This window comes from Gopherus evgoodei, unplaced genomic scaffold (genome assembly GCF_007399415.2).
Source record: "Gopherus evgoodei ecotype Sinaloan lineage unplaced genomic scaffold, rGopEvg1_v1.p scaffold_40_arrow_ctg1, whole genome shotgun sequence".
NCBI classification, from domain to species: Eukaryota; Metazoa; Chordata; order Testudines; family Testudinidae; genus Gopherus; species Gopherus evgoodei.
Genome location: NW_022060061.1, coordinates 537,049 through 548,955, shown reverse-complemented (window position 1 = coordinate 548,955; position 11,907 = coordinate 537,049). Strand labels below are relative to the sequence as shown.

At 66.0% G+C, this 11,907-nt stretch overlaps 1 protein-coding gene across 1 annotated transcript in view; it reads right to left on the bottom strand.

Moving 5' to 3' along the window:
- Positions 1-5,839: 5,839 nt before the first annotated feature.
- LOC115642400 (translation initiation factor IF-2-like) overlaps positions 5,840-11,907 on the bottom strand; it is a 28,385-nt gene continuing 22,317 nt past the window's right edge. The window contains exon 4 of the mRNA XM_030545835.1: positions 5,840-6,076. Coding sequence (XP_030401695.1) covers positions 5,840-6,076 — 237 coding nt within the window. The remainder of the gene's footprint in view (positions 6,077-11,907) is intronic.

Below are 11,907 nucleotides of genomic sequence, written 5' to 3'. Positions count from 1 at the left end.
CCAAGCAGGTCAGTGACAGAGCCAGGAACAGAACCCAGCTTGCCTGGGCCCCTGTCTAGTCCCTGGCCCACTAGATCACGCTATCCCTTGCTTGCCTAGCTCTGCCCCCCGCCTGTGCCAAGCAGGATTTTCCCAGCCTTCACTTCCCATGGCAGCAGCCAGGATGTAGGACATAGACACACTTCAGCAGAGTGTGATAGTGCCCCTCAGCTTCCCAGGCAGTCCTGGCCCCTGCCCCGGCCCTGGCCCCGGCGCGGCAGGGAAGATCGACGGCTGGCTGTGGGGAGTGATTAATACCAACGAATCTGAGGCTCGCACTCCAAGAAAGTCCCCCCGGGATCCTGCCAGAGGTGCCCATTTATCGCCGTCCAGGTGCTTGGCACAGTCTATTGCAAGGGAAGACGGAAACTGCCCTGCTTGAGTCTGGCTCGGACTCACACTGCCTGTCCCCAGGGCAGCACCAGGCGTTAGACCACACTGACTGGCCAGGCGCTGCACAGAGCTAGGGCCAACCCCGGCCCTGGAAAGCTTTCAGGCGACAAACACAGGGTGGGAGGGGAAACTGAGGCAGCGAGTGAGGCAGGGAGGTGCCTTAGGTCACACAGCAGGGAACAGAACCCAGGGGTCCTGCCCACACGGCCAGCCCCTAAGCAGCAGGGCACCCCCAGTGAGGCTGAGCTCGAATTCCCAGCTCCCAGGCGGAGAACTGCAGCACAGCGCCGCCCGGCGGCCACTGAGAGAGCTAATCATGGAGCCAGGCCTTGATCCCAGCTCTCCCACCTGGCTGCATCCCAGGGCGGGGCTGGGGTTACAGGCCCACCACCTCAGCCCCAGGCCCAGCCTTCCACGGGGCTGCGTCCCAGGGCGGGGCTGGGGCTACACGCCCACCACCTCAGCCCCAGGCCCAGCCTTCCACGGGGCTGCATCCCAGGGCGGGGCTGGGGTTACAGGCCCACCACCTCAGCCCCAGGCCCAGCCTTCCACGGGGCTGCGTCCCAGGGCGGGGCTGGGGCTACACGCCCACCACCTCAGCCCCAGGCCCAGCCTTTCATGGGGCTGCGTCCCAGGGCGGGGCTGGGGCTACACGCCCACCACCTCAGCCCCAGGCCCATCCTTCCACGGGGCTGCATCCCGGGACGGGGCTGGGGTGACACGCCAGTCACTGAAAACAGCCTGTCATGCAGACCTCCCAGCGCTGAGGAACAGCTGCTCTAATGGCTTCTTCTGGCGACATTTCGCTGCTGAGCTCTTGCCTATAATTCCTGAGCAGCACCTTGGGTCCAATTACGGCACTCATGCTTAGCATAATGTTAGCTTGGCTTAATTAGCCTGAGAGTTAACGCTGACAACCAACAGTGGTGCAGCTCCAGTAGTCACCTCCCTCCCAGGTTGGCAGCTGCCCCTCTAGCAAACAGACACACACCTCCAAGGTCCAGCTAGCCCCGAGGCCAGTCAGTCACATCCGCACTGGCAGCTCTTGGGAGCGCGAGACCCTGGGGGCTTTGCTTAAAGCCCCAGCTCCTGGAGTCACGTGAATGAGGAAGACTCACAGTTTGCACTGAAAAAAGCAAAGTCAGTTTCTGGCCCTTTTGGCTGCAGAGAAAAGCTTGGAACGCCACCCTTCATTAGAGCCACTGAAGAACAGATGTTGTGGTTCACTAGCGATTCCAAATGCTTTTTTTAAATTCTCGTTGCAGGTCAAACTGAAAAGGACATCTTTCAAAATTTTCAGTGAAGCAAAGAGTTGAAGACAATTGTTTCGGGTTGAACTAAACACTGTTTCTGTTGGGACCCTGTGAAATGTTTGTGATTCATTTTTAACAAACGGGGGGAAAATGGTGAACCCAAACGTTATTTCAAACCAAGATTTCACTTCTGCTGAATGGGGCTGAGCCCCAGGGAAACGCTGCCCAGGATCACGCCAGCAGCCAGGGGCAGAGCTGGGGCCTCAACCACCCAAGCAACCTGTCACGGAGTCCCCGGGCGATGCTCTGGAACTGCTCCCCACCAAGCCAGTCAGGACTTTGGGGAGCCTCCTCTCCCTTGGAGCAGACTTGTTCAGGGCAAGAAGCTCACACGGCTTCACCTCCTGGGTCTCTCCTTGGAGCATTCAGCATCCTCTGCCCCTCCGTGTGCTTCCCATAGCGAGCCCATCTCAGTGGGGTCCTGGGGAACCCACAGGGACCTGCACCCCCACTTTGCAGTCAGATGTGACTCTCAGCCAGCCAGTAACACAGAGGTTTATTGGATGACAGGAACAGGGTTTAAAACAGAGCTTGTAGGTACAGAGAACCAGACCCCTCGGCTGGGTCCATTCTGGGGGGCAGTGAGCCAGACCCCCATGTCTGCACTTCACTCCTCGTCCCCAGCCAGCTCCTGACTAACAACCCCCTCCAGCCCCTCCGCTCTGCTCAGCTCCTTTCCCGGGCCAGGAGGTCACCTGATCCCTTTGTCTCCAACACCTTCAGCTGGCACCTTTGCAGAGGGGGGGGGCCCAGGCCATCAGTTGCTAGGAGACAGAGTGTCAGGCATTTAGGGGCACTGGCCCTTTGCTCTGCCAGATACTTAAGAACTGCCATGGGGACACTGAGGCACCAACACCGTATTCAGAGAAAACATTAAGAACATTCCTAGTTCATCACACGACCCTAGTTCCAAACTCTGGCATCACCTCCCACGAACTAGACCCAAACTCCCTTCTTCGTGGATAATCAGAAAGCTCTTGCCTTTGGCATCATCCCCCTGTCTCCTCCCTCCAGCGCCCACCTTCCCACATTTGAGCAGCCTGTGACAAAGGGACTTCGACCAGGATTTTCTCGTTTTGTAGTCTTCTGTAGCACAATCAGTGCTTCAGCCCTGGCCAGGGGCCCCAGGCTCCGAGAGGAACAGGCAGGGAATGCAACTGGCTTGTCTGCGCTCATGACAAAAGCCCAGAGGTAACCAGCGTGAACCGCAGCTCCCCCCAGCGCGGATCATCCTCCGCGGGCGTGGGAACGCCGTTTGGGCGTGGGCCCGGGCCCCAGGGGAGGTGAAATGACTGGAACAAACAAGGAACCTTGAAGGAACAAGGACTTTGCTTTTCCAGTGTCAAAAGACGATTGATTCCCAGCTGACGAGTGGGAGGTTCAACGTTCAGCCGCCACCGCCCACGGTTCAGACAAATCCCCATGGGGGGCCCAAAGCTAATCGGGCTTCCTAGGGCTCCCCCCAAACCCCGCGACAAATAAACACACTTTGGCACAGCTCCTCCTGCCCGCGCCTGCCAGGAAGCAGCAACTACAGCCTCCACTGCCGTCCTTCCTTGCCCCGCACAAGGGAGGGAGCGGATCTGCCAGGGGTGGTGGGTTAGCCCAGCCCCAGGGAAGGAGAGAAGGAGCCAGGCCCCTGGCAGTCTCTGCAGGCGACGGGTCGTGGTGCCCACTCCGCTGAGGGAGTTGCCTTGGAGCCTGCATGGCCCTGCAGGTGTAACTGTCTCCCAGCCCTGACGCCGCCACAGGGCGCCGAACGGCAGCAGAAGGATTATGGGCTGGGATCCCCCATGGGCAGGAGGGGGAGGGGGGGCAGGAAGAAGATGATGGTTTTAGGGAGATTTCCACCATGTCCAATAAATCTCTATTTGAGCCAAATAGTGCAGCTGGGCTGAGAGCTAGAATAAATCACCACTCGCCCTGGATCAGAGAGACCCTGAGAGACCCTCCCCTGTGCCCCCCCCTCCTACCATGCTGCCCCCGCACCCCAGCGCCAGCCCCTTAGCCAGAGGAGGCTGATCTGCAGGGCCCACCCTTGGCAGGCCACAAGCACTGCTGAGACCCGACTGCAGGGGGCGCTGGCCTGACCAGCCCTTCCGCCGGGGGTTTGCACACTGAGAGCACAATCAGCCCTTCCCCCGGGGGTTTGCACGCTCTAGGCATGATAACCAGCCCTTCCGCCGGGTGTTTGCACACTGAGAGCACAATCAGCCCTTCCCCCGGGTGTTTGCACACTGAGAGCACAATCAGCCCTTCCGCCGGGGGGTTGCACGCTCAAGACATGATAACCAGCCCTTCCGCCGGGTGTTTGCACACTCAAGGCACGATAACCAGCCCTTCCCTCGGGTGTTTGCACACTGAGAGCACAATCAGCCCTTCCCCCGGGGGTTTGCACGCTCTAGGCATGATAACCAGCCCTTCCACCAGCTGTTTGCACGCTCAAGACATGATAACCAGCCCTTCCTTTGGGTGTTTGCACACTCAAGGCACGATAACCAGCCCTTCCCCTGGGTGTTTGCACACTGAGAGCACAATCAGCCCTTCCCCCGGGGGTTTGCACGCTCTAGGCATGATAACCAGCCCTTCCGCCGGATGTTTGCACGCTCAAGACATGATAACCAGCCCTTCCCCTGGGTGTTTGCACGCTCAAGACATGATAACCAGCCCTTCCGCCGGGTGTTTGCACGCTCAAGACATGATAACCAGCCCTTCCCCTGGGTGTTTGCACACACGAGGCATGATAACCAGCCCTTCCCTCGGGTGTTTGCACGCTCTAGGCATGATAACCAGCCCTTCCGCCGGGTGTTTGCACGCTCAGGACATGATAACCAGCCCTTCCGCCGGGTGTTTGCACGCTCAAGGCACGATAACCAGCCCTTCCGCCGGGTGTTTGCACGCTCTAGGCATGATAACCAGCCCTTCTGCCGGATGTTTGCACGCTCAAGACATGATAACCAGCCCTTCCCCTGGGTGTTTGCACGCTCAGGACATGATAACCAGCCCTTCCGCCGGGTGTTTGCACGCTCAAGACATGATAACCAGCCCTTCCGCCGGGTGTTTGCACGCTCAAGACATGATAACCAGCCCTTCCCCTGGGTGTTTGCACGCTCAAGACATGATAACCAGCCCTTCCGCCGGGTGTTTGCACGCTCAAGACATGATAACCAGCCCTTCCGCCGGGTGTTTGCACGCTCTAGGCATGATAACCAGCCCTTCCACCAGCTGTTTGCACGCTCAAGGCACGATAACCAGCCCTTCCCCTGGGTGTTTGCATGCTCTAGGCATGATAACCAGCCCTTCCACCAGCTGTTTGCACGCTCAAGGCACGATAACCAGCCCTTCCGCCGGGTGTTTGCACGCTCTAGACATGATAACCAGCCCTTCCGCCGGGTGTTTGCACGCTCAAGACATGATAACCAGCCCTTCCCCCGGGGGTTTGCACGCTCTAGGCATGATAACCAGCCCTTCTGCCGGGTGTTTGCACGCTCAAGACATGATAACCAGCACTTCCGCCGGGTGTTTGCACGCTCAAGACATGATAACCAGCCCTTCCGCCGGGTGTTTGCACACACGAGGCATGATAACCAGCCCTTCCCCCGGGGGTTTGCACGCTCTAGGCATGATAACCAGCCCTTCCGCCGGGTGTTTGCACGCTCAAGACATGATAACCAGCCCTTCCGCCGGGTGTTTGCACGCTCTAGGCATGATAACCAGCCCTTCCACCAGCTGTTTGCACGCTCAAGGCACGATAACCAGCCCTTCCGAAGGGTGTTTGCACGCTCTAGGCATGATAACCAGCCCTTCCCCTGGGTGTTTGCACACTGAGAGCACAATCAGCCCTTCCCCCGGGGGTTTGCACGCTCTAGGCATGATAACCAGCCCTTACTTTGGGTGTTTGCACACTCAAGGCACAATAACCAGCCCTTCCCCCGGGTGTTTGCACACACGAGGCATGATAACCAGCCCTTCCCTCGGGTGTTTGTATGCTCAAGGCACGATAACCAGCCCCCTGGGTGTTTGCACACTCAGGGCAGGATAACCAGCCGCTCCCCCGGTGTATTTGTGCACACACACCGTGATCCCCCCGTGCCCTACCTGTCCAGCTCGGCGTGGGTGATGGCGATGCGGGGCGGGATGCACAGGGGCAGGGTGGTCGGCCTCTGGACGCTGTCGGGCTCTGGCGATCGTGCCCGGTCCAGGGGTCTCCATGGTGGCACCTGCAGACTGGAGGAGAGGCGGCGCCGGCCACGCCGCAGGTCCGCGCCCAGCATGCTGCCAGCGGTGTAGGAGCGGCTGCAGAGCCCGGGGTCCAGCAGGTCCTTGGGCTTCTGCCAATGAGAGCAGAGAGCGAGCGTCAGGCCAAGGACTGGGGGGGGGTGACCCACAACCTTTCCTCATCCTCCATCTCCTAGAGGGGATGGGCCCTCTGCCCCATTCCCTGCCCCCTGGAGACAGCCAGGCCCTGCCCTGGGGCTGGATCACAGCCAACGCCCCCCAGAGGTGACAGCCTCCCCCTCATGTCCCATTCCCCACCCCCCTGAAGCAGCCAGGCCCTGCCCTGGGACCAGATTAGAGCTGGTGCCCCCAGAGGGGACAGGCCCCGCATGCCATTCCCTGCCCCCTGGAGACAGCCAGGCCCTACCCTGGGGCCGGATGGCAGCTGGCGCCCCCAGAGGGCACAGGCCCCGTGCCCCATTCCCTGCCCCCTGGAGACAGCCAGACCCTGCCCTGGGGCCGGAGGGCAGCTGGCGCCCCCAGAGGGGACAGGACCCGCGCCCCATTCCCTGCCCCCTGGAGACAGCCAGGCCCTGCCCTGGGGCCGGATGGCAGCTGGCGCCCCCAGAGGGCACAGGCCCCGTGCCCCATTCCCTGCCCCCTGGAGACAGCCAGACCCTGCCCTGGGGCCGGAGGGCAGCTGGCGCCCCCAGAGGGGACAGGACCCGCGCCCCATTCCCTGCCCCCTGGAGACAGCCAGACCCTGCCCTGGGGCCGGAGGGCAGCTGGTGCCCCCAGAGGGGACAGGACCCGCGCCCCATTCCCTGCCCCCTGGAGACAGCCAGACCCTGCCCTGGGGCCGGATGGCAGCTGGCGCCCCCAGAGGGCACAGGCCCTGTGCCCCATTCCCTGCCCCCTGGAGACAGCCAGACCCTGCCCTGGGGCCGGAGGGCAGCTGGTGCCCCCAGAGGGGACAGGCCCCGCGCCCCATTCCCTGCCCCCTGGAGACAGCCAGACCCTGCCCTGGGGCCGGATGGCAGCTGGCGCCCCCAGAGGGCACAGGCCCTGTGCCCCATTCCCTGCCCCCTGGAGACAGCCAGACCCTGCCCTGGGGCCGGAGGGCAGCTGGCGCCCCCAGAGGGGCACAGGACCCTGTGCCCCATTCCCTGCCCCCTGGAGACAGCCAGACCTTGCCCTGGGGCCGGATGGCAGCTGGCGCCCCCAGAGGGGACAGGACCCGTGCCCCATTCCCTGCCCCCTGGAGACAGCCAGACCTTGCCCTGGGGCCGGATGGCAGCTGGCGCCCCCAGAGGGCACAGGCCCTGTGCCCCATTCCCTGCCCCCTGGAGACAGCCAGACCCTGCCCTGGGGCCGGAGGGAAGCTGGTGCCCCCAGAGGGGACAGGCCCCGCACCCCATTCCCTGCCCCCTGGAGACAGCCAGACCTTGCCCTGGGGCCGGATGGCAGCTGGCGCCCTCCAGAGGGGCACAGGCCCTGTGCCCCATTCCCTGCCCCCTGGAGACAGTCAGGACCCTGCCCTGGGGCCAGGAGGGAAGCTGGTGCCCCCAGAGGGGATAGGCCCTGTGCCCCATTCCCTGCCCCCTGGAGACAGCCAGACCCTGCCCTGGGGCCGGAGGGCAGCTGGTGCCCCCAGAGGGGACAGGCCCCGCACCCCATTCCCTGCCCCCTGGAGACAGCCAGGCCCTGCCCTGGGGCCGGAGGGCAGCTGGCGCCTCCAGAGGGGACAGGCCCCGCACCCCATTCCCTGCCCCCTGGAGACAGCCAGGCCCTGCCCTGGGGCCGGAGGGCAGCTGGCGCCCCCAGAGGGGACAGGCCCCGTGCCCCATTCCCTGCCCCCTGGAGACAGTCAGGCCCTGCCCTGGGGCCAGAGGGCAGCTGGCGCTCCCAGAGGGGACAGGCCCTGTGCCCCATTCCCTGCCCCCTGGAGACAGCCGGGCCCTGCCTTGGGGCCGGATGTCAGCTGGCGCCCCCAGAGGGGACAGGCCCCGCGCCCCATTCCCTGCCCCCTGGAGACAGCCAGGCCCTATGGCAGCTGGCGCCCCCAGAGGGGACAGGCCCCGTGCCCCATTCCCTGCCCCCTGGAGAAAGCCAGGCCCTGCCCTGGGGCCGGATGGCAGCTGGCGCCCCCAGAGGGGACAGGCCCCGTGCCCCATTCCCTGCCCCCTGGAGACAGCCAGGCCCTGCCCTGGGGCCGGATGGCAGCTGGCACCCCCAGAGGGGACAGGCCCCGTGCCCCATTCCCTGCCCCCTGGAGACAGCCAGGCCCTGCCCTGGGGCCGGATGGCAGCTGGCACCCCCAGAGGGCACAGGCCCTGTGCCCCATTCCCTGCCCCCTGGAGACAGCCAGGCCCTGCCCTGGGGCCAGAGGGCAGCTGGCGCCCCCAGAGGGGACAGGCCCTGTGCCCCATTCCCTGCTCCCTGGTGACAGCCAGGCCCTGCCCTGGGGCCGGATGGCAGCTGGCACCCCCAGAGGGGACAGGCCCCGTGCCCCATTCCCTGCCCGCTGCCTTTGTGCTGTTGTTTACCAGCCCATCTCAGAGGCGGGTGGGGGGTGGCTGAGCGGATGCTTATGCTCAGCATCGTCAGGCTGCACTGATCAGCCCCCTGTCCCTCCCGACTGCGGCGGGGAGCGAAGGATGGAATCCGGTTCTCAGCTGCGGCTGCTCACACAGCTGGAGGGACCCGCCGCGCTCGGGACACGGCCTCTGTGCTGAGCAGCCTGGGCCTTGGAGCCAGTGCCGAGAGGCGAACCGGAGGGCTCAGGGGTGGGGAATGGGGCAGGGGCCTTTCAGCTCCAGGGGGCACCGGCTCCCACTGGTCCCAGGGCAGGGACTGGCTGGCTTGGAGGGTGGGGAATGGGGCAGGGGCCTGTCCCCGCTAGGGGGTGCCAGCTCCCACTCGGCCCCAGGGCGGGGACTGGCTGGCTTAGGGGGGCAGGGAATGGGGCAGGGGCCTGTCACATGGGGTCAGCGCCCCCACCCTGCTCCCTGCGGCGCCCCCTGGAGTCACGTGGGGCAGCGCCCTCACCCCGCTCCCTGCCCTGCCCCCAGGCGTCACACGGACGCAGCGCCCCACCCCACTCCCTGCAGCACAGCACCTCTGGAGTCACATGGGGGCAGAGCCCCCAGCCCGCTCCCTGCCGTGCCCCCAGGCGTCACACGGACGCAGCGACCCACCCCACTCCCTGCAGCACAGCACCTCTGGAGTCACATGGGGGCAGAGCCCCCAGCCCGCTCCCTGCCGTGCCCCCAGGCGTCACACGGACGCAGCGCCCCACCCCACTCCCTGCAGCACAGCACCTCTGGAGTCACATGGGGGCAGAGCCCCCAGCCCGCTCCCTGCCGTGCCCCCAGGCGTCACACGGACGCAGCGCCCCACCCCACTCCCTGCAGCACAGCACCTCTGGAGTCACATGGGGGCAGAGCCCCCAGCCCGCTCCCTGCCGTGCCCCCAGGCGTCACACGGACGCAGCGACCCACCCCACTTCCCTGCAGCACAGCACCTCTGGAGTCACATGGGGGCAGAGCCCCCAGCCCGCTCCCTGCCGTGCCCCCAGGCGTCACACGGACGCAGCGACCCACCCCACTTCCCTGCAGCACAGCACCTCTGGAGTCACACTGGGGGCAGAGCCCCCAGCCCGCTCCCTGCCGTGCCCCCAGGCGTCACACGGACGCAGCGACCCACCCCACTCCCTGCAGCACAGCACCTCTGGAGTCACATGGGGGCAGAGCCCCCAGCCCGCTCCCTGCCGTGCCCCCAGGCGTCACACGGACGCAGCGACCCACCCCACTTCCTGCAGCACAGCACCCCTGGAGTCACACGGGGGCAGTGCCCCCACTCTGCTCCCTGTGGTGCCCCCTGGAGTCACGTGGGGGCAGCGTCCCCACCCCACTCCCTTCGGTGCCCCCCAGCGTCACATGGAGGCAGCGCCCCCACTCCACTCCCTGTGGGGCAGGGCCCCCTGGAGTCACATGGGGGCAGTGCCCCCATCCCGCTCCCTGCAGGGCGGCGCCCCCTGGAGTCACATGGAGGCAGCACCTCCACCCTGCTCCCTGCAGCACAGCGCCCCCTGGAGGCGCATAGGGGCAGCGCCCCCACTCCAATCCCTGCGGCGCCCCCTGGAGTCACACAGGGGCAGCGCCCCGACTCCACTCCCTGCGGGGCGGCGCCCCCTGGAGTCACATGAAGACAGCACCCCCACCCTGCTCCCTGCAGCACAGTGCCCCCTGGAGTAACATGGGGGCAGCACCCCCACTCTGCTCCCTGCGGCACCCCCTGGAGTCACACAGGGCAGTGCCCCCACTCCACTCCCTGAGGGGCAGCGCCCCCTGGAGTAACATGGGGGCAGCACCCCCACTCCGCTCCCTGCGGCGCCCCCTGGAGTCAAACGGGGGCAGCACCCCCACTCCACTCCCTGCGGGGTGGCGCCCCGTGGAGTCACATGGGGGCAGCGCCCCCACCCCACTCCCTGCGGTGCCCCCTGGCGTCACCCGGGGGCAGTGCCCCCACCCCCCTCCCTGCGGTGTCCCCCGGCGTCACATGAGGGCAGCGCCTCCACCCCGCTCCATGCGGGGCGGTGCCCCCTGGCGTCACACAGGGGCAGTGCTGGCTCAGAGGGCCCCTTACATTCCCACAAACCTTTGGGCGGCTGCTGCCCCACAAGGCCCCCACTGAGCCATCCCCAGACCGGGGGGGGGGGTCTATCAGCACCCTGCCAGAGCGGGGCAGCGCAGGGCAGGAAGGGTAAGTCCCAGGCCTGAGGGCCCAGCCCTTGCTGCCCCCCGCCCCCAGCAAACAGACAAGCTGGGCCAGGGCAGAACGGCCTCGTGGGACACCGCGTGGGGACCTGTCTGCTGAGCGGGGCTGGCCAGAGGGTGGGAGACGCTGCCAGGACACACCGGGTCCTTCCCCTGCCTCGCACACAGCAAGGGGGCCATCGCCGCAGGCTCCCAAACAGGCTGATTCCTCCCTCTCCAGCCGGGAGCCGGCTGCCCCTCAGCCCCACAGCAGACAAGGCAGGGACAGCAGCTGGGAGCCCAGGCTGGGGCAGAGGTGGGGAAGGGGGCAGAGCCAGCACGGAGCAAGGTGACTAGGGGTCCTTCGGAACTGCCCCAGATGTGGGGGCACCAGCACCGCCCTCTTCTAGGCCCAGTTCAGGGAGGGGCGCAGGGTCCAGTGGCTGAAGGACCTGGGGGGCATAGGCGGCGGGTTATATGTGTTTGCGGTGCCTGGGCTCCAGGAATAGTCAGGGCCGGGTGCCCTGCTCCAGCCCCTGCCTGGATTGGGCCCTGGCCCCCGCGGGTCTCCCCATCCCCGCCCCGCCGTGTCCCTGCCTGGAGCAGGTCCCAGCCCCCGCCTGCCACCTGCCCCCCCCACCGCGTCCCTGCCTGGAGCAGGTCCCAGCCCCCGCTTGCCACTCCCACCCCCCGCCACGTCCCTGCCTGGAGCAGGTCCCAGCCCCCGCCTGCCACCCCCACCCCCCCGCCGCGTCCCTGCCTGGAGCAGGTCCCAGCCCCCGCTTGCCACTCCCACCCCCCGCCACGTCCCTGCCTGGAGCAGGTCCCAGCCCCCGCCTGCCACCCCCACCCCCCCCGCCGCGTCCCTGCCTGGAGCAGGTCCCAGCCCCGCCTGCCATCCAACCCCCCGCCACGTCCCTGCCTGGAGCAGGTCCCAGCCCCCACCTGCCACCCCGCCCCCCCATGTCCCTGCCTGGAGCAGGTCCCAGCCCCCTCCTGCCACCCGCCCCCCCCCACCGCCGCTTCGTGGGTCTCTCCCCTACCTGCTTGGGCTCCCGGCAGAACTGCTGTCTGCTGCCCCAGGGTCCTAGTGCCTGCCAACCGCATATGGCAAGGCAGGCTGCCCTTACCCCGTGTTTCCGCCCTCACCCTGAGCCTCCCCAACACCCCAAACCCCTCAGCCCCAG